This window comes from Pseudophryne corroboree, chromosome 2, assembly GCF_028390025.1.
Source record: "Pseudophryne corroboree isolate aPseCor3 chromosome 2, aPseCor3.hap2, whole genome shotgun sequence".
Classification (NCBI taxonomy): Eukaryota; Metazoa; Chordata; class Amphibia; order Anura; family Myobatrachidae; genus Pseudophryne; species Pseudophryne corroboree.
In genome coordinates this window covers 452,767,269-452,794,334 of record NC_086445.1, presented here as the reverse complement: position 1 = coordinate 452,794,334, position 27,066 = coordinate 452,767,269, and the positions used below count along the sequence as shown (strand labels likewise).

The window sequence follows — 27,066 nt, the reverse complement described above, 5'->3', positions numbered from 1 at the left end:
AAGTGAGTTTAGCAAAGAATAGTCAAGTACAAATAAGTAAAGCGACATGATTGCATCCTTACGTTATTGCTCAGCTGTGGATTTTTTAAACACTCTTTCAGGTACGCGAGAGGGATCTGCCTTTTGTGATGCACACGCTGGCAGCAGAATTTACTATATTGCAAGTAGTGAACGGAGAGACTGTAGCTGCTGATAATCGTGGAGTGACGAATGGATTTGTGAAACCCAAGCTTGGTATGAATCATGTACCAAACATAAAAGGAAAAGGGATATTGGAAATCTGACATTCACATGTTATTGTAGATGGCATCAAAGACTTCATTACCAGTCCATACAGTCAAACGTGATTTTCAGAATAGTTTATCTAAAATATCTATTTGAGCTTACAATTGATTGTGCTATTTAATCATTAGGTATTACTACTACTACAGATAAATTTACTTTCTGTAGCTGGTAATTGACTGTAACTGTAAAACAATGTAGTACAAAATATTTCCATGTTGCTTATGAGATAATTGAATCTCTTGATTGGCTTCCTTGAAAAACAAGTAAAATTAATTATACTAATCACTATTTGTACAGTTCACTTGATTTGGCAATTTTTTTTTTTAAATAAAGTATTTTTATTTCGAAGGAGAGTAGTTTGCATACAGACATTGCATAACAGGAACACATTAAACACGTAATGACCTGTCCTCATCGGGGAACAGCATTCACTTTCGACTTATTTTCAAACTATGTAATTTGCTCATAGGCGCATAGGAATGTACAGTTATATATACCATTATTTTGCATTATCCGTATACTCTAGTATTCATGAAATCACATTATACTTTGTTTTGTTTCCCCCCCCCCCCCCCATCAAATATAACTCTTACGGACAATCCGTCTGAGTAAAACCCTTTAAAAGAGAAGAAAACAATCAGAAACCAAACACAGAGAACCCCAGAAATAAAAAAATTAAAAAAACAAAGAGACAAAAAACATTATGGGGAAGAGGACGCATTGGGGGATACTAGCACTCTAAATCCTACCCTGTCCAGATGGGCACAGAGCCACTCTCTCATTCACAACCCATTGGGTGAGAGGGAAGCCTATGGCCCTAGAAGATCATAACTTGGCAAATCCAGGACCTGTTAGTAACCCTATCACCATTAAGTTGTAGGGTCTGGGACGGAGTATATGGATTCCAGCCATGGAGACCAAATTCTTTCAAATTTAGCGGAGGCATTGTGTTTCATATAAATGTATCGTTCCTTAAAAACAGTGTCGTTTATTAGTGCCCTAAGAGCGGGGAGTGTAGGGCCCTTAGGGGCCATCCATAGCCTCGCAATGCTCACCTTCGCCATTGCACATATGTTGCGAGCATATAGGCCCTCTGGACCAGACACAAAGTCAGAGCTACCCATTCCCAGGATGCAAAATTGCGGAGTAAGCATGGCCTCGTCCACCCCTGTGTTCCCCAGAATCGATCCGACCCCCGCCCAGAAAGCCCGCAACACCGGACAATCCCAAATGAGGTGCCAAAAAGTACCTGCAGTCATCCCACACTTAGGGCAGTCACCCACACGACCCGTCCCGAATTTGGCCAGTCTGGCCGGGGTCATATATATTCTATGCAAGAGGAAGTATTGTATCTGTTGATACCTGATGGATTTGGTAACCGTGCACGGAGTTTCCAAAGCAAGGGCCCAGTTCTCTTCATCTATGGGGCCCAGATCCTGCTCCCATTTGACACGGAGACGTGTCAAAGGATCTATATGGAGTTTGGCGAGTAGATAACCATAAGCATGGGAAATCATCTTAACTCGACCCAGCATACTTACAAAGGTCTTAATGGGAAATGGTATAATTTTAGGGGGGGAATTGGCGAATTGGGACTGCAAGGCATGTCTGAGCTGGAGGTATCTAAAAAAATAGGAGTTAGGCAAATTAAACTCATCTTTTAGTTGTTGGAAGGATTTGAGCGTATTATCCGTATAAAGGTGATTTATGGAAATCACTGATTTAGGGGCCCAAACTTCCCTCCCCTCGAGCGCATACAGTTCAGGGAGCCATTTAGAATACCAGAGGGGGGTGTCTGGGTCCAATCCATCACATTTCAAAAGAATTTTTAGTGCCTGCCACACCTTCATGGCTTGGTATATAAGAGGAGGGAGGAACCGGGCCAGGCTCCCACTCAGCAACACCTGCAGGGGGGATAAGTCGGGGAAGTAGCATTGGACAAATACCCAGTGTAGAGAAGTGACGCCAGTATCCTGCACCCATGCACTAATATGAGACAGCTGAGCGGCATAGTAGTACATCTGAAAGTTTGGCAAGGCCAGACCTCCGTCGCTGCGCAGCCTGGTGAGAGTGTTCAGTTGTATTCTAGGACGTTTGCTAGCCCATATTAAAGAAGACAGGACACTATTCAATTTTCTAAAGAAGGATGGATGAATATATACAGGGGATTGCAGAACCACATATAGAATCTTAGGTAGTATTATCATTTTTACGAGGCTGACCCTGCCAGATACAGTCAATGGAAGCTTACACCAAGTCTTGGATTTACGAGTAATTTGTTGCATGATCGGATCAAGGTTCAAAGGTGTAAAGTCAGAGGGGTCATTGGTTACCTGAATCCCAAGATATTTAAATTTCGCCGTCCAACATAGCGGTAGGGAGATTTTAGGAGCAGCAGGGGGGGGGGGGCAATCACAGGCATAATAGAGGACTTAGACCAGTTAATATGAAGGCCTGAATATACGCCGAACTCCTCAATCAATTGCAACACTGTAGGCATAGACCTGGTGTAATCCTGCAAAAACAACAGCATGTCGTCAGCGTAAAGGGCAATCCTATCCTCACGAGGGCCGGTATGAATGCCTACCACGCCTGGGTGGGACCTTATTAGACAGGCCAAGGGTTCGATGGCCAGGGCAAACAAGGTTGGGGACAGAGGACATCCCTGCCTGGTCCCGCGAAACAGGCGGAACGAGGGAGAGATATAGCCATTCACTGAGATCCTGGCAGTCGGGTGCTGATAAAGCAATTTAATCCATTTTATAAAATTAGGCCCGAAACCCATAGCTGTCATGACCTCCCATAGATAGGACCACTCGATACTGTCAAATGCCTTGGCGGCATCCAGTGAGACCACTACCGAGTCAGAGGGGAAGTCATATGGGATTTGTAAGATGGTATATAATCTACGTAGGTTAATAGAAGTGGACATCCCTGGCATAAAGCCGGTCTGGTCGGAGTGGATAATGGAAGTAATTACGGTGTTGAGTCGAACTGCTAAAATCTTTGCCAGGATCTTAGCGTCAGTGGGAATCAATGATATCGGTCTATAGGATTCTGGGGATCTAGGGTCTTTTCCGGGCTTCGGGATCACTATAATAATCGCCTCCGTCATAGAGGGGGGAAGTTGATCATTAACAAAAATATCAGAATACAGGGCATGAAGCCTAGGACCGAAGAAATCAATGTGGGTCTTGTATACCTCTGAGGGGATGCCGTCATAGCCCGGTGCCTTGCCGCTGGGAGACAAGCCAATAGCCGCCGTTACCTCTTCCAGAGTTAAGGGTGCCTCCAGCATCTCAGAGGCCTCCGGGGGGAGTGTGGGTAGGGGAATATTACTTAAATAAGCGGAGAGGTCTGATGTCGAGTCTACCAGTTGTGAACTGTAGACCTCAGCATAGTAGGAGCGGAATAGCTGCGCAATTTCCGGCGTGGTGTTCACAAGGGCGCCATCGCTACCGGTCATCTGAGCAATTGTAGAACCTGGGCGGTCACTGTGCACCAATCGAGCCAACAGGCCACCTGGCCTATCGCCCTGCATGTAAATATTAGTAGCCTGAAATAGAAGCGAGCGCGAGTTTTTATCAGACAGATGAGCCACCCATGCCGACTGGGCCGCCAGCCAGCGTACCTTCAGCGCAGGGGTGCCATCCACCAAGTATCTAGATTCCAAATCCCTGGCGTCACTCTCAAGGGCTCGCTCTCTCTCCCTGCAGGACATTTTGAGGGCAGAAATACGTCTAATATACGTTCCCCTTAGGAATGCCTTAAATGAATCCCAAACCACTGTTCCGGGGGCCGAGCCTACATTGTCAGTAAAGTATCCCTCCCACTGAGTCACCTGGTCAGAGCAGTCACCTATTTGCAGCAGCCAGGAAGGATGCAGTTTCCAATAAGATTGACCCCTCTGGCTCACCATAGCGAGAGTCAACACCATAGGGGAGTGATCAGATATACCCCGGGCCTCGTATTGGACGTCAACCACCCTAGGGAGAAGAACGGGGGAGAGTAGGGTCAGATCGATCCTGGAGAACGAACCATGCGTGCCAGAGAAGCATGAAAACTGTCTAGTCGTAGGGTGCCGAGCTCTCCACACATCCACCCACTGCAAATTATTCAGAAAATCAGCAAATTTAGTAGGACTAGAGCGGACCCCAGCAGCCTGCGGAGAGCGCCATCTGTCTAAAGCTAAATTCATGACATTGTTAAAGTCACCCAAGCAGATTACCGGGGTGTCCGGAGAGGAGGCTATGAATGAAGCGGCTTGCTGTAGTACATCGTACGAGAATGGGGGGGGGATATAAACCGCCAGTATGTAGTAGGGTTGGGAACTTAGTCTACATTCAAGGAACACAAATCGACCGTATTTGTCAGTCTTGACCGATACCAGCTCAAATTGGACCGATTTCTTTATCAGGATTGACACACCCCTGGAGGAAGAGGAGTGAGAAGCGTGATAGGCCCAGCCCACCCAGGGTCTTCTAAGTGACAGTAACCTATTCCCCTCCAAGTGAGTCTCGCAGAGACATGCAACATCCGGGCCATATTTCCGAAGTGTAGTTAATACTAAGGAACGCTTTATCTTATTATTTAAACCTCGAACATTCCATGTCAGAAATTTCAAATTAGCCATAGATCTGGTAATATTTTATGTAGTAACCTAAAGATACAGTCCAGCGAATATTCCTGGAAATTGTTAGTGAGGGTAATAACAGTGCTATACTACTCAATCCCTGATTCTTAATCGACAGTATCCAATGCATCAGACATACTTCCCACATCAAAATGAATGTACTCCAAAACAAATTTAAGCATGAGAAAAATAACAAACTATAGAAAGAAAAAAACTTGTGTAAGGCACAGCAACAAGCTGTTCGCTGAACTCTCCCCCCCTCCCCGTATACCACCCCTAACTTCGGCATACTTAAATCCCAAACTATCGTTTCTATCTCTCAAGGGCTAAATACTAAACAAAACCCTTAACCAAAGTCAAGCGATCAAGAGAAAGAAAAGAAAAGTCCTGAGCCACCAACGCCAAGGGGGTGCTCCCTGGACAATGGGTAGATGCCTCTGGTGGTCCCAACCGATCATTAGACAGTGCAGGGCCTCAATCCGGGGCCATCTGGCGCGCTCCCGGAGCATATCTGTCCAGCCATTGGGCCGCCTCTCTAGGGGAATTGAAGAATTTGGTTTCCCCGTCCGCTACCACCCGGAGTCGGGAGGGGAATAGCATAGAGTAGGAGACGTTCAGGTCTCTGAGGCGCCTCTTGATAGGCATAAACTGGGCTCGATCCTTCTGGACTTCCGCGGCAAAATCAGGAAAAGCAGACACGGTAACCCCGTTTCTGGTAAGGGGGCCTTTTGTGCGTCCCAACCGGAGGACCGAGTCACGGTCCTTATAATGCAGAAATTTGGCGATGAAGGTGCGCGGAGGGGCGCCAGGAGGTAGAGGAGGAGATGGTATCCGGTGTGCACGCTCCACCGTAAACTGCCGTGAAGGATTCAGCGCCGTACAGTTCCTTAAGCCATGACTCCAGGAAGACCTCAGGCTGGGAGCCCTCCTCCTTCTCCGGCAGGCCCACAAATCGCACATTATTTCTACGCAGCCGACCCTCCATGTCTAGTAATTTGGATTGAAGGGATGTTACTTGCTGGGTTACCGTGGAAATAGATTGTTTCATAGGACCGCACATATCCTCCAGATTCGAGACACGGGTTTCTGCCTCCCCCACTCTCTCTCGTATGCGCTGGACGTCCTGCCGAAGCAGTGAGAGATCACACTGCACTTTCTCCATCTTATCTGAAAGACGCTGTTCCGATCCAGCTATTGCCTCCAGCACTTGTTGAAGAGATGGAGCTGCGGGTGTGTTAGGGGATTCAGCAGCTGTTGCAGATGGGGAGTAGGAGTGGGACGGAGAGGCCCCCTGCGAAGCGGCCTGCGAGGCCCGTTGGTTTAGTGGGTTAGGTTGTCTGGCAAATTTCTCAAGCTTCGCCGCAGCCGTGCGCTGGCCGTCCCGAACCATGACGGACAATAGGTAGTAACAGACACTCCGGTATAATCTCAGGTCAAAAGCGTAGAAGGAGACTTCAGCAATGAGTGAATTTTAGGGTTGTAATAAGCAGAAACACATCCGCAGCTGGTCTCCAAAGTAGTAGGCAAATGTAAAAGAAAGTACTGGCAGCGTCCCAGAATATAGGTGAGAGCAGGAGCGATGCAGTTATTTAGTATGTAAAATAAGACAGCAACTGAAGTCAAAGTGTAATTTGATCCCAGGAGGTAGAAGTCACTCACCAGTTACATATCAGTCAGCCTTTAAGTGAGAGTGTTCCCTCTATGACTGGAAGCAGCAGTCCAGAGCAGTGGGGCCGGGAATCTCCAAAATTGAGGCCGGGGATCCGGAGGAGGTATAGGCCGCAAATCCGGAAGTATGTCTCCTCGGCCGTACAGACCCCGGGGAGAGCGGGGAAATCGCCTGCCGGTGCCCTGCAGCGTAGGGAAGAAAAGCAGGGTATTCAGGCACACCAAAGGGGCCAGGATATTACAGGAGGATGTTTAATCCAGGGAGCTCCCGGGATCTGCTTCCTACTCCTGTGCTGCCGTGGCCACGCCCCGATTTTGCAATTTTTAAATCTATCTCGCTTTTATAAAATCAGTGTTCTCATCTTAATTAATGGGTACAGTTTACCTACACTACATAGGCAATCATAATCTTACAGACTACTTATATTTTAATAAAACTATATACTTTTAAATGGCCACATTACCTAATGAGAATTCTTGTAACACAATATGTAATAGACCGATACAAATAATTTGAACCCCTATCAGATGTGGCTCCAGAGGTGTGGCTGCAGCCCAGTCCAAAATTCAAATAGTTAGACACACCAACTGCCACCCCAAACACTGCCAAACAGTGCAGCTTGGACTCACTGGCAATTGGTGTGGCTCCCTATTTGAATTTTGGACTGGGCTGCAGCCTCACTTCTGGAGCAGTCACTGATCCCAATGTAAAATTATAGATGTTTCACATTATGGTGGGATGCATGGTGGATCGCATTGTGAATGTGATGCATCCCACCAGTGGCGGATTGTACTTATGGGCTGCAGGACTGCAGCCCCAGCAGGTAAAATCCGCCACCCAGTTCAGTGTGGGCGAAGCCAGATGCAGTCCATGACTGCACTGGCTTCACTGTGACTGGCAGTGACTTCCTATTGGAAGTCCAACCTGTCAGCCGCAGACACACAAGGCAGTCCCATTGGTAGGTGTTTCCTCCTCCGGGACTGCCAGACCAGGCTGCAATTAGCAGAGAGACGGCTTCCTGTAGGAAGCCCCTCCCTGCCTGGTCATCAGCCCAATCCTGCTTCTATGGGCTGCAGCCAATGCAGTCCATAGAAGCCATGTGTTTGCACATGCGCACTCAAGCCGCCGCTTGTGCGCATACACCGGGACCCTGCACCTGTCAGCTCCATTGCGTAGGTGCCGGGACTCTCTGGCATGGGTAGCAGCAACCCCCGTACCTAAAAAAAAGGTAGGCGCTGCCAGGCAACCCACCACTCATCACATGCATGTCGGTTTTTACTAACACTGTTTGCATGAATATTTAAGCAAAGGACAACTCTCAAGATGAGAGCTATCCTTTGCGGTGTGGGTACTTATGGGTTGGGAGTCCGTCTGCACATGTATTTAGTGACTCATGCACTGTGGGAGGTGCTGGATCCCTCTCAGGGTGTGATAGAAGCCTAAAGATAGTGTTATCCACTGCATTCTAAGCTTGATGCATATGCGGTATTTAGCCAAACCTATTAACACTTATTAACACTGCATTTTCTGAGGTTTGGACGCATTTTTAGCAATGCTGCATCCCGCCCTGTATGTGGAATTTCTCTGGCCCTACACAAAGCAGTTCTACTGTTCAAGGCATGAATAGAGCGATGGGATCACATTCTTATTGGTAAACATGGGTGGCCTAATAATGTGAGGTCCTGCACAAACATTCTAGTAACCTTTACCAGCATGCCTGGATATTATTCGGTCAGTTTTAATAGTATCATTATCTGGCATCACAGTGATTTAGGGTGACATGTACTAAGCAGTGATAAAAGTGAAGAAGTGAGCCAGTGGAGAAGTTGCCCAAGGCAACCAATCAGCATTGACGTAACATTTATAATTTGCATACTATAACCATATACAGAGTAGCTGATTGGTTGCCATTGGCAACTTCTTCACTGGCTCACTTTTCCACTTTTATCACTAGTGCCCATGCACATGGATATATTACATACAGTAGCAGCATGACTGCAAGCTATTGTCATCTGTTAGCCACTTTGAATAGATCTCTGCAGTGTTGCTCAGTAGGCTTAAGGCCCGTATTCACGGGCAGATCTAGGGAAAGATGTGTGCTGAGCGAAGCGCTCAGCACACATCTCTCCCCCCGCTCAGCACAGCGCGATGTGTGCTGAGCGTGCGGGGGGGAGCCGCTCATTTCACCCAGCGGGTGAAGTGAGCGACCTGCTAGCACCAGTGATAGCTATGCGCGGGGCTGCGCATCGCTATCGCTGTAGGGGGTACACACGGAGTGATCGCTGCTTAAAATCGAAGTAATCTAGTCAGATTCCTTAGATTTAAGCAGCGATCGCTCCGTGAGTACCCCCCGTTTTACAAACAGGAATCTAAACTCATTGATATGGTAATTACATGTTAAATGGTCCTTTGTCCTAATAAAGAACATGCACTAATTACATTATTTCTGTATTTTTATGTATATTGCAACTAGGCATTCTATATTGTCTTTTAATAAACACTGACAGTAAAATGTTATTATGATAAAAATAGGATTAATTTCTCTGCTCCTTTTCATTTAGTTCAAAGACCAGTTATTCATCCACTTTCCAGTCCCAGCAATATGTTCTGTGTTACCAGTCTGGATCCTTATACACTCCCAAGTGTGACTACACTCCTAATGGATGTTATGTTTTACTCCAATGGGTAGGTATCTAGTATACGGCAAGCATTAGGCCTTTCAGCATCTAATACATGTATAGTACTGCACTTTTTTTTGTAGGACATGTTAAGGGTCTAGACCCCCAGTGTCTTCAGTAGACCTAATGGGAAGAATGCAGAAGATCTGTCCTATTATACCTACGTCAGTGAGGTGCTTGTAGTTTAGTATGTAATGGCAACTAAACCAGTTTATTACTGTTTGGTTTTGTAAGTTATGTCTTTCAAAGTACAATAGTTGAATCCTTCCATTACACCTTGGGTTAACATTTGAGACTTCAGAGTCCTCCAAGAAGTTATCTACTGAAAGTATAAATCATATTCCCAAACTAAATTTGCAACATGTGTCATCTTTTATTCTGGCGCTTGTGGTTAAACACATTAAACTAACGAACTTTTCTGCTGCGCACATGATTAACAGTTCCTGTAAGGCCGGGTACACACCTAGACTAGAGCGATATCTGCACAATTTGCCATCCCGGACAGACAAATCATGTGTGTATGCCCCATGGCATGCTTCCGCAAGTCGCATGCGAGATCTTCTGGTTGGCTGAGCTGCACGGCCAACCAGAAGATATTGTATGTGGCGCTGTGCACGTTAATGAAGGATCTGGAACTAGTTAATTACATCGGGCAGTGTGTACCAGCAATCTTGCATAGTCCGGGACGAATTTCCTTCGGTTGGCCTGATGTGTACCCGGCCTAGGAGCTGAGACTACTCTCTTCTAACCGATTTGATGCATGTATGGTGTAATTTCTAGGTAGCAGGTAAGTATATTAGAAACCTTAAATTTAAGCTTTGATTTCTACTGGAAACAAGTAAGAGATAACAGATGAGTCACTTAGACTAGGATCCATAGCATAATAAATACAACTACAGGAGGGATTTATATACCGTGACAGTGAGAGAGAAAACCTCTACATAATCTGTACCCTTGACTTGACAATGGTCTTTTAAATAGGAAATAAAAATTATGCAACATGGCTTCAAAATAATCCCTGATTGTGCATGTGAAGTAATGTACCAACGGAGTTGTTTCCAGGCTTTACAATTCTCAACGCTAAGATTGCATATGAATATTCGTTGCATATATTTACATGCCTAATAATAAGTTTACAGCAGTGGCGTGCGGTCTGGTGAGGCAGAGCCTTTCCTGTCATACTAACGTATACGCCAGAGTTTTTACTATATAATGTATATGAAAAAATACAAAGAATACATTAGAAATATCTTCTTTGCTATTTTATTCTAATAATTTTTATAGTCCAAACTATGGAGTAAAAAGTCTATGGCAGGTGAGGCACTTTACCGCACATCTCTGATCAATACTAAAGGGAGGTACTCACGGAGTGATATTCTAAGCAATCTGACTAGATTGCTTAGAATATAAACCTGATCGCTCCGTGTGTAGCCCTTACAGCGATAGCGATGCGCTGCCCCTCGCATCGGTATCGCTGCTGCTAGATTGGCCTGCCGTGCAGGCCAATCTAGCGGGTCGCTCACTTCACCCGCTGGGTGAAGTGAGCGCCCCCCCCCGTCTCCCCCCGCACGCTCAGCACAGATCGCGCTGTGCTGAGCGGCAAGAGAGATGTGTGCTGAGCATCTCTCCCCGCATCGGCCTGTCTATATGGGCCTTAACCAAATTTCCATTAGTATATACTGCTGCACCTGTGTATAATGCCCACATGAACCCTTTGGCCTATATATTGTGTGTAAATCTGGCTCTGGTACTAGCCAGTGCCTCCATTTACCTCACCTCACATCCCTGGTTTACAGGTGTACATTTCAGATGAAAAAGGTCTGCTATTCATAAGTGTCTTAACTTGTTTTCCTCACCAATTCGCATCAATGAATAAATCGGTGAATCACTATAGAACTTGTTATTTGAAGCAAATTTGTATTAGCTGTGATATGCGTTAATGTGTACCATGGTAGATTAATGAAAGACACTATAGTCCACAACATGTATGTTATGATCTTGGCTTCTCTTCTACAGTGGAGTCCATTACTGAGCTCTGTGTGCTGTGTATTTGTAGAGTAAAAGATTCGGTGGTAGGCAGTGAGGAATCTGGTCACATCCGGTTCTTCTCCTTCTCCCTCATTGAGGGCTACATTTCTTTGGTGATGGATGTACAGACGCAGCAGAGGTAAGGTCTATCTGAGAGTTGTAGTTGTCGGACATGAATAGGTGCACTCCATTGTGGGAAATTAACTTGGTCTGATTTCAAAATCAGAAATACCAATAGACATGGTTTCTGAGGGAAAAGGAGATGAGAAGTGAAGGGACCAATTAGTGGGGCCAGGGCTTTGTCCTGAATGCTGTGTCATCTCCCCGGTTTTAGCCCCTAAAACCTGTATGGGGAATTCTGCATAACAAATATCATTCATTTGTTTCTTTTACAGCAAGTCTGTTCAAAATATTTTAATGTTATTCTTTTGAAAACATTTACAGAACTAAAGTACCCTCTTGAATGGTTCAAAAGATTGTTTTCATTTAGTGGTAACATGTACTTGAGTCACAGGTTCATGGGAAGTATAGAGTAGCGGTGAGCGACAAATGCCTTTTATTTCGTTTCTTTTAGGAACAGTCTGAATAAAGTTGCCTTGTGCTGTTTATATGCATTGCAGTGTATTAAAAACAACAATAGGGTTGTTATTCAGAAGCCTTTACTTTGTGTTGTTAAGATTGAATATGTAATCTTTTCCTGTTCAATTATGTACCACCTTTGTGCATAGGTTTCCTAATAATTTGCTGTTTACAAGTGCGTCAGGCGAGCTCTGGAAGATGGTTCGTATTGGCGGACAACCTCTTGGTTTTGGTATGTACGTAAAATAATCCCATAATATATCATGGGTGATGTATCAAGCAGTAAAAAGATTGGCCAAGTGGAGAAGATGATCAACCAATCAGCTTCGAGGTAGCTTTTATCAAGTGCATTCAATAAAATGCTAGGTAGAAGTGATTGGTTGCTGTGGGCAACTTCTACACTGCTTTATGCATCACCTTCTACATTACAATTGTTAGGTTTGGTCCTAGTCCTTCAACCTCTGCAACTATCTTAACGGGCAACAGTCTTAGCTTCTGATGACTGTGTCACAGGTTTTAACATTTGTCCCCAACAGAGTTTAAGCGAAAGCAGGTTCTACTACCATGGTTTGGATTCATGTTGATGGTTTGGAATTCATCTGATCATACCATCATTTGCACAGATACTTGACACGTGCCTCCAGTTGTATTTACTTTCATTTACATAGCTGTAGGTTTCAAAAGTAACATAGCGGTATGATTTAGCACAGAGGTTCTCAAACTCGGTCCTCGGGGGCACACAGTGCATGTTTTGCAGGTCTCCTCACAGAATCGCAAGTGAAATAATTAGCTCCACCTGTGGACCTTTTAAAATGTGTCAGTGAGTAATTAATACACCTGTGCACCTGCTGGGTTACCTGCAAAACATGCACTGTGTGTGCCCCCGAGGACCGAGTTTGAGAACCTCTGATTTAACACAATGGGGGTCATTCTGAGTTGATCGCTAGCTGCCGTTGTTCGCAGCGCAGTGATCAGGCTAAAAATCGGTATTTCTGCGTATGTACCGCAATGCACACGCGCGACGTACGGGTATAAAGGCCTTTGTGGTTTTGCACAGGTTCTAGCGACGTTTTCATTCGCACTGGTGGCTGCAAGAAGATTGACAGGAAGGGGGCGTTCCTGGGTGTCAACTGACCGTTTTCAGGGAGTGCTTAGAAAAACGCAGGCGTGCCAGGGAAAACACTGGCGTGGCTGGCTGGACGCTGGGCGAGTGTGTGACGTCAAAAGCCAACCCACCAATGTTAGAATCAACGCACACGAAGAGTAAGTACAGGGCTGGTCTTGTTTTGCACAAAATGTTTTTGCAGGCGCTCTGCTGCACAGGCGTTCGCACTTCTGCAAAGCAAAAATACACTCCCCAGTGGGCGGTGACAATGCGTTTGCACGGCTGCTAAAAACTGCTAGCGAGCGAACAACTCGGAATGACCACCAATGTCAGGAAACAGCCGCCACCAACGTACAAACAGAATTGTTTCCACATATACTTAAATGGAAATGTAATACAATCTAGTTCCTAAGACCAACTACAGATTTTTTTGTAACATAGCTGTAGATCTGTAATATATAATAATATAGTTAAACAGAGGTAAGAACGATCTAAAACACAAAATTGTACATAGATTGTACAAAGCATGGGGTCATGAGCTGTGTGAGAGGCAGGCTGGTTAAACATGCATTTGCTTGACAATAATAATAGTGGTATTTTGGGCAAGTGTCTACCTTGAGTACAAAAAAGGTTTACTGATCAGTGAGCTGCGGTAAGGCATGGGGAACTGGAAGACAATCTAAGAGATAGAACTGAGTCATATTGTGTAACTAGAGAAGTCTTGCAGTTGCCCACCTGAGGGGGAGAGCAGAACGAGAAAGAGTTTGGCAGCAGATGCAGGAAGATTATAACGTGGAGCTTGGAAAAGACTTATAGAGATGATATATCTAGGGTGTCCTGACTAATGTACGGTGCCTGGCTGCCTGTGAGTAATCTGATGTAGTAAGATCAGGTGCCTTCAATATTTCTTCACAATAACTGTAGGGGGCTTAGTTAGTAATCATAAACGTGGTAGTTAATGTTGAAGTGATAAAGAGGGTGAACCAAGATCTATGTGACACCGAATACAGGAACGGATTTTAAAGATGGCTACTGGGCCTATTTATGAAAAAAGTCCCTAGAGGTAGGCTTTTTTTTTTTTTTTATATCGGTCTCTCTATGAAGTTGTTAACACCGTAGGTAACCCCCACTAGTAATAATATTCAACGGGTTTCTCTGGCAATAGCCTGCCCATGCAAAAACATTTAACAAGGGTCACTATAGTGTGGCAAAAGTCCACTAAGTGAGCAGTTCTATTACGCTTGTAAGCACAATTACAATAAGCCGATTCTGGTGGCGCTACAGGTAATTAAATTGGCAGTCTGTGAGTGTCACGTGTAATAATTTATTGTAAAATACAGATTTGAACATAGATTGTCACGTTTCTACATTAGAAAATGTAGCTGTTAAGAAAATAAATAAATATAATTAGTTGTATTAGAGTGCTGTGTCAAGGAGGAATCACAGTATAGCAAGTGTATCTGCTATTTCACTTGCAGTTAGCTTCTAACTGTATTTCTCTTACGTCCTAGAGGATGCTGGGGACTCCATAAGGACCATGGGGTGTAGACGGGCTCCACAGGAGACATGGGCACTCTAAAGACTTTAGATGGGTGTGCACTGGCTCCTCCCTCTATGCCCCTCCTCCAGACCTCGGTTAGATCCTTTGCCCAGAGGAGACTGGATGCACTGCAGGGGAGCTCTACTGAGCTTCTCAGAAAAAGACTTTTGTTAGGTTTTTTTATTTTCAGGGAGCACTGCTGGCAACAGGCTCCCTGAAAATAAGGCTCTGCTTCTTAGGCTACTGGACACCATTAGCTCCAGAGGGTCGGAACACAGGTCTCACCCTCGTTGTACGTCCCGGAGCTGCGCCGCCGTCCTCCTCACAGAGCCGGAAGATAGAAGCCGGGTGAGTATAAGAAGAAAGAAGACTTCAAAGGCGGCAGAAGACTTCAGATCTTCACTGAGGTAGCGCGCAGCGGTAACGCTGTGCGCCATTGCTCCCACATTCACACACACTGACGGCACTGTATGGGTGCAGGGCGCAGGGGGGGGGGGGGGGGGGGCGCGCCCTGGGCAGCAATCATAAACTTCTAGGGTCACTGGCATAGATATATATATATATACTGCGGAGACAGTATATTACAGAAACCCCCGCCAGTATAAACATTTGAGCGGGACCGAAGCCCGCCGTTGAGGGGGCGGAGCTTGATCCTCCAGCACTAACCAGCGCCATTTTCTCCACAACACGCTGCAGAGAAGCTGGCTTCCCGGACTCTCCCCTGCTGAACACAAGTACAGAGGGCACAAAAGAGGGGGGGGGGGGGCACATTTATTTGGCGCAGTGAGTGTATTATTATATCTATATATATATATATATATATATATATATATATATATAAAAGCGCTGTACTGACTGGGATTTTATTCCAGGGTCCGGTGGCGCTGGGTGTGTGCTGGCATACTCTCTCTCTGTCTCTCCTAAGGGCCTTATTGGGGGACTGTCTCCATATAGATATATATACCTGAGTGTGTGGGGGTGTCGGTATCTGTGTGTCGGCATGTCTGAAGCGGAAGGCTCATCTAAGGAGGAGGTTGAGCAGATGATTGTGGTGTCTCCGTCGGCGACGCCGACACCTGATTGGTTGGATATGTGTAATGTATTAAATGCAAATGTGTCTTTATTACATAAGAGATTGGACAAAGCAGAGTCCAGGGAAGTAACAGGGAGTCAATCCATGGCTTTGGCTGTGTCACAGGGCCCTTCAGGGTCTCAGAAACGTCCCCTGTCCCACGTAGCAGACACTGATACCGACACGGATTCTGACTCCAGTGTCGATTACGATGATGCGAGGTTACACCCAAGGGTAGTCAAAAGTATTCATTATATGATTATTGCTATAAAAGATGTTTTGCATATCACAGATGACCCCTCTGTCCCGGACACGAGGGTGCGCATGTTTAAGGAAAAGAAACCTGAGGTAACCTTTCCCCCGTCTCATGAGCTGAACGCTTTATTTGAAAAGGCTTTGGGAAACTCCAGACAAGAAACTGCAGATTTCCAAGAAAATTCTTATGGCGTACCCTTTCCCCGCGCAGGACAGGTTACGGTGGGAATCCTCGCCCAGGGTGGACAAGGCTTTAACGCGCTTGTCCAAAAAGGTGGCGCTACCATCTCCGGACACGGCAGCCCTCAAGGATCCTGCTGATCGCAGACAGGAAACGACCTTAAAATCAATTTATACACATACGGGTGCCTTGCTCAGACCTGCAGTAGCGTCGGCATGGGTATGTAGCGCAGTAGCAGCATGGGCAGATAACTTGTCATCTGACATTGACACCCTAGATAGGGAGAACATTTTATTGACCTTGGGTCACATTAAAGATGCAGCCTTATATATGAGAGACGCTGCGAGAGACGTTGGGCTGTTAGGTTCAAGAGCCAACGCCATGGCTATTTCTACTAGGCGAGCCCTGTGGACCCGCCAATGGACGGGTGATGCCGACTCAAAGAGACATATGGAAGTTTTACCTTACAAGGGTGAGGTCTTATTTGGGGAGTGTCTCGCGGACCTGGTTTCCACGGCTACCGCGGGTAAATCTTCTTCTTTACCTTATGTTCCCCCACAGCAAAAGAAAACACCACAATATCAGATGCAGTCCTTTCGGTCGCATAAGTCCAGAAGAGGTCTGGGCTCTTCCTTCCTCGCCAGAGGTAAGGGTAGAGGGAAAAGAATGCCTGCTACGGCTAGTTCCCAGGAGCAGAAGTCCTCCCCGGCTTCTACTAAATCCACCGCATGACGCTGGGGCTCCACTGAGGTAGTCCGCGCCGGTGGGGGCACGTCTTCGACTCTTCAGCCAGGTCTGGGTTCTGTCAGACGTGGATCCTTGGGCGATGGAAATTATATCCCAAGGCTACAAACTGGAATTCGAAGAGGTGCCTCCTCGACGATTTTTCAAGTCGGCTTTGCCAGCTTCTCCCCCAGAGAGGGAAATAGTTTTAGCTGCAATTCAAAAGCTGTATCAACAGCAAGTGATTATCAAGGTTCCCCTGGTCCAACAGGGGAAAGGGTACTATTCAACCCTGTTTGTGGTCCCGAAACCGGATGGCTCGGTCAGACCCATTCTGAATCTAAAATCCCTCAACCTGTACTTGAAAAAGTTAAAATTCAAGATGGAATCGCTCTGGGCAGTTATCTCCAGCCTGGAAGGGGGGGATTTTATGGTGTCACTAGACATAAAGGATGCATACCTTCACGTATATCCTCCTCATCAGGCGTACCTGAGATTCGCTGTACAGGACTGTCATTACCAGTTTCAGACATTGCCGTTTGGGCTTTCCACGGCCCCGAGGATTTTCACCAAGGTAATGGCGGAGATGATGGTGCTCCTGCGCAGGCAGGGAGTCACAATTATCCCATACTTGGACGATCTCCTGATAAAAGCGAGATCGAGAGATCAATTGCTGAAAAGCGTGTCGCTCTCCTTGAGAGTGCTGCAGCAGTACGGCTGGATTCTAAATCTACCAAAGTCACAGTTGATTCCAACGGAACAGAAGAGGGTTTTTCTCCCAGTGGAAAAAGCCCAGGAACTCCAGAACATGGTCAGGGACCTGCTAAAACCAAAAAGAGTGTCAGTCCATCAATGCACTCGAGTACTGGGAAAAATGGTGGCGGCCTACGAGGCCATCCCCTTCGGCAAGTTCCATGCGAGGACATTTCAGTGGGACCTTCTGGACAAGTGGTCGGGGTCCCATCTACAAATGCATCAGAAAATAAGCCTGTCCCCCAGGGCCAGGGTCTCTCTCCTGTGGTGGCTGCAGAGTGCTCACCTTCTCGAGGGTCGCAGGTACGGTATTCAAGACTGGGTTCTGATGACCACGGATGCGAGCCTCCGAGGATGGGGAGCAGTCACACAAGGAAGAAATTTTCAGGGACTCTGGTCAAGCCTGGAGGCTTGTCTACACATCAACGTACTGGAGTTGAGGGCCATATACAACCGCCTACGACAAGCGGAGAATCTTCTTCGCGACCTACCAGTTCTGATTCAATCAGACAACGTCACAGCTGTGGCTCATGTAAACCGCCAAGGCGGGACAAGGAGCAGAGTGGCAATGGCGGAAGCCACCAGGATTCTTCGCTGGGCGGAAAATCACGTAAGCGCTCTGTCAGCTGTCTTCATTCCGGGAGTGAACAACTGGGAAGCAGACTTCCTCAGCAGACACGATCTCCATCCAGGAGAGTGGGGACTTCATCAAGAAGTTTTTGCAGAGATAAGTCATTGGGGACTTCCTCAAATAGACATGATGGCGTCTCGCCTCAACAAGAAGCTTCGGAGGTATTGCGCCAGGTCAAGGGACCCTCAGGCAGTAGCGGTGGACGCCCTGGTGACACCATGGGTGTTTCAGTCGGTCTATGTGTTCCTTCCTCTTCCGCTCATCTCAAAAATATTGAGAATCATAAGACGAAAAATAGTGCAGACAATACTCATTGTTCCAGATTGGCCTCGAAGGGCCTGGTATTCAGATCTTCAGGAAATGCTCACAGAAGATCCGTGGCCTCTTCCTCTCAGGGAGGACCTGCTGCAGCAGGGGCCCTGCGTGTTCCAAGACTTACCACGGTTACGTTTGACTGCATGGCGGTTGAACACCAAATCCTAGCTGGGAAAGGTATTCCGGAGGAAGTCATCCCTACTCTAATAAAGGCTAGGAAGGAGGTCACGGCAAAACATTATCACCGTATCTGGAGGAAGTATGTATCTTGGCGTGAAGCCAAGAATGCTCCTACGGAAGATTTCCATCTGGGCCGTTTTCTCCACTTTCTACAGACAGGAGTGGATAGGGGCCTAAAGTTAGGCTCCATTAAGGTACAGATTTCGGCCCTATCAATTTTCTTTCAGAAGGAATTGGCTTCTCTTCCAGAAGTCCAGACTTTTGTAAAGGGAGTGCTGCACATCCAGCCTCCTTTTGTGCCCCCAGTGGCACCATGGGACCTTAACGTGGTGTTACAGTTCCTAAAATCTCACTGGTTTGAACCTCTTCAAACAGTTGAGTTAAAATTTCTCACTTGGAAAGTGGTCATGTTGTTAGCCTTGGCATCTGCGAGGCGGGTGTCCGAATTGGCGGCTTTGTCTCACAAAAGCCCCTATCTGATTTTCCATGTGGATAGAGCAGAGTTGAGGACTCGTCCTCAATTTTTGCCTAAGGTGGTTTCATCGTTTCATATGAACCAACCTATTGTGGTACCTGTAGCTACGGGTGACTTGGAGGATTCCAAGTCCCTTGATGTAGTCAGGGCCTTAAAAATTTATGTAGCCAGGACGGCTCAAGTTAGGAAAACAGAGGGACTGTTTGTCCTGTATGCAGCCAACAAGGTTGGCGCTCCTGCTTCTAAGCAGACTATTGCTCGCTGGATCTGTAACACGATTCAGCAGGCTCATTCTACGGCTGGATTGCCGTTACCAAATTCGGTAAAGGCCCATTCCACTAGGAAGGTGGGCTCTTCTTGGGCGGCTGCCTGAGGCGCCTCGGCATTACAGCTGTGCCGAGCAGCTACTTGGTCGGGTTCAAACACTTTTGCAAAATTCTACAAGTTTGATACCCTGGCTGATGAGGACCTCGTGTTTGCTCAATCGGTGCTGCAGAGTCATCCGCACTCTCCCGCCCGGTCTGGAGCTTTGGTATAATCCCCATGGTCCTTACGGAGTCCCCAGCATCCTCTAGGACGTAAGAGAAAATAAGATTTTAAACCTACCGGTAAATCTTTTTCTCCTAGTCCGTAGAGGATGCTGGGCGCCCGTCCCAGTGCGGACATATTTCTGCAAGGCTTTTATATAGTTATTGCTTACATAAGGGTTATGTTACAGTTAAGATCAGTCTTTGGCTGATGCTGTTTTGTTCATACTGTTAACTGGTTGCGTATATTCCATGTTATACGGTGTGGATGGTGTGGGCTGGTATGAATCTTGCCCTTAGATTAACAAAAATCCTTTCCTCGTACTGTCCGTCTCCTCTGGGCACAGTTCTTTAACTGAGGTCTGGAGGAGGGGCGTAGAGGGAGGAGCCAGTGCACACCCATCTAAAGTCTTTAGAGTGCCCATGTCTCCTGCGGAGCCCGTCTATACCACATGGTCCTTACGGAGTCCCCAGCATCCTCTACGGACTAGGAGAAAATAAGAATTTACTCACCGGTAATTCTATTTCTCGTAGTCCGTAGTGGATGCTGGGAACTCCGTAAGGACCATGGGAAATAGACGGGCTCCGCAGGAGACTGGGCACTCTTAAAAGAAAGATTAGGTACTATATCTGGTGTGCACTGGCTCCTCCCTCTATGCCCCTCCTCCAAACCTCAGTTAGGGAAACTGTGCCCGGAAGAGCTGACATTACTAGGAAAGGATTTGGAATCCAGGGTAAGACTCATACCAGCCACACCAATCACACTGTACAACTCGTGATAACCATACCCAGTTAACAGTATGAACAACAACTGAGCCTCAGTAACAGATGGCCCATAACAATAACCCTTTAGTTAAGCAATAACTATATACATGTATTGCAGAGAGTACGCACTTGGGATGGACGCCCAGCATCCACTACGGACTACGAGAAATAGAATTACCGGTGAGTAAATTCTTATTTTCTCTGACGTCCTAGTGGATGCTGGGAACTCCGTAAGGACCATGGGGATTATACCAAAGCTCCCAAACGAGCGGGAGAGTGCGGATGACTCTGCAGCACCGAATGAGCAAAGGCAAGGTCCTCCTCAGCCAGGGTATCAAACTTGTAGAACTTGGCAAATGTGTTTGAACCCGACCAAGTAGCAGCTCGGCAAAGCTGTAAAGCCGAGACCCCTCGGGCAGCTGCCCAAGAAGAGCCCACCTTCCATGTGGAATGGGCTTTTACTGATTTAGGATGCGGCAATCCTGCCGCAGAATGAGCTTGCTGAATCGTGTTACAGATCCAGCGCGCAATAGTTTGCTTTGAAGCAGGAGCACCCAGCTTGTTGGGCGCATGCAGGATAAACAGCGAGTCAGTTTTCCTGACTCCAGCCGTCCTGGCTACATAGATTTTCAAAGCCCTGACTACATCTAGTAACTTGGAGTCCTCCAAGTCCCTAGTAGCCGCTGGCACCACAATAGGTTGGTTCAAATGAAACGCTGATACCACCTTAGGGAGAAATTGGGGACAAGTCCTCAATTCTGCCCTGTCCATATGGAAGATCAGATAAGGGCTTTTACACGACAAAGCCGCCAATTCTGACACACGCCTAGCCAAAGCGAAGGCCAATAGCATGACCACTTTCCACGTGAGATATTTTAGCACCACGGTCTTAAGTGGCTCAAACCAGTGGGATTTCAGGAAATCCAACACAACGTTAAGATCCCAAGGTGCCACTGGAGGCACAAAAGGGGGCTGAATATGCAGCACTCCCTTAACAAACGTCTGAACTTCAGGCAGTGAAGCCAGTTCTTTTTGAAAGAAAATAGATAGGGCCGAAATCTGGACCTTTATGGATCCTAATTTTAGGCCCATAGTCACTCCTGACTGTAGGAAGTGCAGGAATCGACCCAGCTGGAATTCCTCTGTAGGGGCCTTCCTGGCCTCACACCAAGCAACATATTTTCGCCATATACGGTGATAATGTTGTGCTGTCACGTCTTTCCTAGCCTTTATCAGCGTAGGAATCACTTCATCTGGAATGCCCTTTTCCGCTAGGATCCGGCGTTCAACCGCCATGCCGTCAAACGCAGCCGCGGTAAGTCTTGGAACAGACAGGGCCCCTGCTGTAACAGGTCCTGTCTGAGAGGCAGAGGCCATGGGTCCTCTGAGATCATCTCTTGCAGTTCTGGGTACCAAGTTCTTCTTGGCCAATCCGGAACGATGAGTATAGTTCTTACTCCTCTCTTTCTTACAATCCTCAGTACCTTGGGTATGAGAGGAAGAGGAGGGAACACATAAACCGACTGGTACACCCACGGTGTCACTAGTGCGTCCACAGCTATCGCCTGAGGGTCTCTTGACCTGGCGCAAATTTTTTTTAGCTTTTTGTTGAGGCGGGACGCCATCATGTCTACCTGTGGCCGTTCCCAATGATTTACAATCAGCGTGAAGACTTCTGGATGAAGTCCCCACTCTCCCGGGTGGAGGTCGTGCCTGCTGAGGAAGTCTGCTTCCCAGTTGTCCACTCCCGGAATGAACACTGCTGACAGTGCTAGCACGTGATTCTCCGCCCATCGAAGAATCCTTGTGGCTTCTGCCATCGCCATCCTGCTTCTTGTACCGCCCTGTCGGTTTACATGGGCGACCGCCGTGATGTTGTCTGACTGAATCAGCACCGGTTGGTTTTGAAGCAGGGGTTCTGCTTGACTCAGGGCGTTGTAAATGGCCCTTAGTTCCAGAATATTTATGTGAAGGGAAGTCTCCTGACTTGACCACTGTCCTTGGAAGTTCCTTCCCTGAGTGACTGCCCCCCAACTTCGGAGGCTTGCATCCGTGGTCACCAGGACCCAGTCCTGTATGCCGAATCTGCGGCCCTCGAGAAGATGAGCACTCTGCAGCCACCACAGCAGAGACACCCTGGCCCTCGGGGACAGGGTGATCAGCCGATGCATCTGAAGATGCGATCCGGACCACTTGTCTAACAGATCCCACTGAAAGATCCTTGCACGGAACCTGCCGAAGGGAATTGCTTCGTAAGAAGCTACCATCTTTCCCAGGACTCGCGTGCAGTGATGCACCGACACCTGTTTTGGTTTCAGGAGGTCCCTGACCAGAGATGACAATTCCTGGGCCTTCTCCACCGGGAGAAACACCTTCTTTTGTTCTGTGTCCAGAATCATGCCCAAGAACAGCAGACGCGTCGCAGGAATCAGCTGCGACTTTGGGATATTCAGAATCCAGCCGTGCTGTTGCAGCACTTCCCGAGATAGTGCTACGTTGACTAACAACTGCTCCTTGGACCTCGCCTTTATAAGGAGATCGTCCAAGTACGGGATAATTATAACTCCCTTCTTCCGAAGGAGTATCATCATTTCGGCCATTACCTTGGTAAATACCCTCGGTGCCGTGGACAGACCAAACGGCAACGTCTGGAATTGGTAATGACAGTCCTGTACCACAAACCTGAGGTACTCCTGGTGAGGTGGGTAAATGGGGACATGCAGATAAGCGTCCTTGATGTCCAGCGACACCATAAAATCCCCCTCTTCCAGGCTTGCAATAACCGCCCTGAGCGATTCCATTTTGAACTTGAACTTCCTTACATAAGTGTTCAAGGATTTTAAATTTAGAATGGGTCTCACCGAACTGTCTGGTTTCGGTACCACAAACATTGTGGAATAGTAACCCCGTCCCTGTTGAAGGAGGGGAACCTTGATTATCACCTGCTAGGAATAGCCGCCAGCACTACCTCCCTTTCCCTGGGAGCCGCTGGCAAGGCTGATTTGAGGTAACGGCGAGGGGGAGTCGCCTCGAACTCCAGCATGTATCCCTGAGATACCACTTGTAGAACCCAGAGATCCACCTGTGAGCGAACCCACTGGTCGCTGAAGTTCCGGAGACGCGCCCCCACCGCACCTGGCTCCACCTGTGGAGCCCCAGCGTCATGCGGTGGACTTAGTGGAAGCAGGGGAGGATTTTTGTTCCTGGGAACTGGCTGTCTGGTGCAGCTTTTTTCCTCTACCCCTGCCTCTGGGCAGAAAGGATGCGCCTCTGACCCGCTTGCCTTTCTGAGGCCGAAAGGACTGTACTTGATAATTCGGTGCTTTCTTAGGCTGTGAGGGAACCTGAGGTAAAAAAGTCGACTTCCCAGCTGTTGCTGTGGATATGAGGTCCGAGAGACCGTCCCCAAACAATTCCTCACCCTTATAAGGCAAAACCTCCATGTGCCTTTTAGAATCAGCATCACCTGTCCACTGCCGAGTCCATAATACTCTCCTGGCAGAAATGGACATTGCATTAATTCTAGATGCCAGCCGGCAAATGTCCCTCTGTGCATCCCTCATATACAAGACGTCCTTTATATGCTCTATGGTTAGCAAAATAGCATCCCTGTTGAGGGTATCAATGTTGTCTATCAGGGTATCAGACCATGCTGCTGCAGCACTACACATCCATGCTGAAGCAATAGCAGGTCTCAGTATAGTACCTGAGTGTGTATATACAGACTTCAGGATAGCCTCCTGCTTTCTATCTGCAGGCTCCTTTAGGGCGGCCGTATCCTGAGACGGCAGTGCCACCCTTTTAGATAATCGTGTGAGAGCCTTGTCCACCCTAGGGGATGTCTCCCAGCGTAACCTATCCGTTGGCGGGAAAGGGTACGCCATCAGTAACCTCTTAGAAATCACTAGTTTCTTATCAGGGGAACACCACGCTTCTTCACATAATTCATTTAATTCATCAGATGGGGGAAAAGTCACTGGCTGCTTTTTCTCCCCAAACATAATACCCTTTTTAGTGGTAACCGGGTTAATGTCAGAAATGTGCAACACATTTTTCATTGCCGTAATCATGCATCGGATGGCCCTTGTGGGACTGTACATTTGTCTCATTCTCGTCTACACTGAAGTCAGACTCCGTGTCGACATCTGTGTCTGCCATCTGAGCTAGCAGGCGCTTTTGAGCCCCTGATGGCCTCTGAGACGCCTGGGCAGGCGCGGGCTGAGATGCCGGCTGTCCCAAGGCTGTTACGTCATCGAACCTTTTATGTAAAGAGTTGACACTGTCGGTTAATACCTTCCACATATCCATCCACTCCGGTGTCAGCCCTGTAGGGGGCGACATCACACTTATCGGCTCCTGCTCCGCCTCCACGTAGCCCTCCTCATCAAACATGTCGACACAGCCGTACCGACACACCGCACACATACAGGGAATGCTCTGACTGAGGACAGGACCCCACAAAGTCCTTTGGGGAGACATCGAGAGAGTATGACAGCACACACCACAGCGCTATATAACACAGGGATTTTCACTATACTGAGTGATTTTTCCCAATAGCTGCTTATTAACACACATTGCGCCTAAATTTATGTGCCCCCCCCTCTCTTTTTTACCCTTGTTGTACTGGATACTGCAGGGGAGAGCCTGGGGAGCGTCCTTCCAGCGGAGCTGTGAAGAGAAAATGGCGCTGACTGTGCTGAGGAAGATAGCCCCGCCCCCTCAGCGGCGGGCTTCTCCCGCATTTTATAATGTTAATGGCGGGCGGTTTTGCACATATACAGTGTTATACACTGTATTATGTGCTATTTGTGCCAAAAAGGTAAACTAATTGCAGCCCAGGGCGCCCCCCCCCCCCCACCAGCGCCCTGCACCCAACAGTGACCGGAGTGTGTGGTGTGCTATGGGAGCAATGGCGCACAGCTGCTGTGCTGTGCGCTACCTTAATGAAGACAGGAGTCTTCAGCCGCCGTTTTTCATCTTTATCTTCCGTCTTCTGGCTCTGCAAGGGTGACGGCGGCGCGGCTCCGGGAACGGACGATCGAGGTCGGGCCCTGTGTTCGATCCCTCTGGAGCTAATGGTGTCCAGTAGCCTTAGAAGCACAAGCTAGCTGCAAGCAGGTAGGTTTGCTTCTCTCCCCTCAGTCCCTCGTAGCAGTGAGTCTGTTGCCAGCAGATCTCACTGAAAATAAAAAACCTAACAAATACTTTCTTTTCTAGTGAGCTCAGGAGAGCCCACTAGGTGCATCCAGCTCTGGTCGGGCACAGATTCTAAGTGAGGTCTGGAGGAGGGGCATAGAGGGAGGAGCCAGTGCACACCAGATATAGTACCTAATCTTTCTTTTAAGAGTGCCCAGTCTCCTGCAGAGCCCGTCTATTCCCCATGGTCCTTACGGAGTTCCCAGCATCCACTAGGACGTCAGAGAAAAAGATTTACCGGTAGGTTTAAAATTTTATTTTTCTTGATAGAGTTCAAAACTACTGACATAGGACACAAAATGTGACAGAGGATCAAACATTCTAATGCCCCCGACACATTTAGCGACCCGCCGCCGAGCTGTCCGACGGAGATACGGCCGACGGGTGACCCGGCGGCGGGGGGAGTGAAGTTTCTTCACTCCCCCGTCACCCAGCTCCATAGCACTGCATACTAATATGGACGAGATTGTCCATATTGGCCCACATGCATAAGCGACCCGGCACCAATGATGAACGAGCGCGAGGCCTCGCATCGTTCATCGTTGGTGCCTACACACTGAACGATATGAACGAGTTCTCGTTCATTAATTAACGAGAACGTTCGTATCGTTTACTTATATCTTTAAGTGTGTAGGGCCCTTAAGACCTGCCTATAGATCCCCTTCCACGCTAAAGAGATATCCTAAGGCATATATATATTCTCATGGATACTGTATCTAACAAACAAAAAGTTGGAGGCATTTTATGGAAGAGTGCTAAGAAAACGTTACAAATGATAAGTTTTGTATTAAACTCTTGCAGAGCATATGCCATCTCCCACTTTTTATATTTAATTGAGAATTACTCTTTTTTTTTTTAGATGAATGTGGGATTGTTGCCCAAATCTCAGAGCCTTTAGCTGCTGCTGACATCCCTGCCTATTATATCAGTACATTTAAGTTTGATCATGCACTGGTAAGTTTCATAAAACCTTAAATGCGTATTACATTTTTCAGCAGTAGTAATATGACTATAAATGCAATGGCATGATTGTTTGTATTAGGCAAAATACTGTACTTTGTATCTGCGTGTATATTGGCCGCTACATTTGTCTCTGCTGGTTATAGATCACAAGATTAGGGTCAGATTTACCTGCTAGATACTAGATTTGTTGTACATAAACAACCCGAGCTACTGTACCTGTGTATATTTATTATCCTGTATACTGGAGACTTAGGGGTATATTTTAAGTGCGGGTTTATAGAAGTGGAGATGTTGCCTATAGCAACCAATAATATTCTACTTATCATTTATCTAGCACTTTTTAGAAGATAATAGCTAGAATCTGGTTGGTTGCTGTGTGCAACATCTCTATTTCTATAAACCGCATTTCCTTAAATATACTTCCTAGTTACATACCTGCCTAATTTTGCCCCATGTTTGCTAGCCCTTCCCCTAAAACCACCTTCTGAATATCATAATGTGCACAACATTAAG

The 27,066-nt window shown here is 47.1% G+C and overlaps 1 protein-coding gene across 1 annotated transcript in view; it reads left to right on the top strand.

Moving 5' to 3' along the window:
• Window positions 1–27,066, top strand: part of CASTOR2 (cytosolic arginine sensor for mTORC1 subunit 2) — a 362,570-nt gene that overhangs the window by 312,713 nt on the left and 22,791 nt on the right. Inside the window, exons 4-8 of the mRNA XM_063953739.1 lie at window positions 102–234; window positions 9,149–9,272; window positions 11,322–11,432; window positions 12,022–12,104; window positions 26,450–26,544. Coding sequence (XP_063809809.1) covers window positions 102–234; window positions 9,149–9,272; window positions 11,322–11,432; window positions 12,022–12,104; window positions 26,450–26,544 — 546 coding nt within the window. The remainder of the gene's footprint in view (window positions 1–101; window positions 235–9,148; window positions 9,273–11,321; window positions 11,433–12,021; window positions 12,105–26,449; window positions 26,545–27,066) is intronic.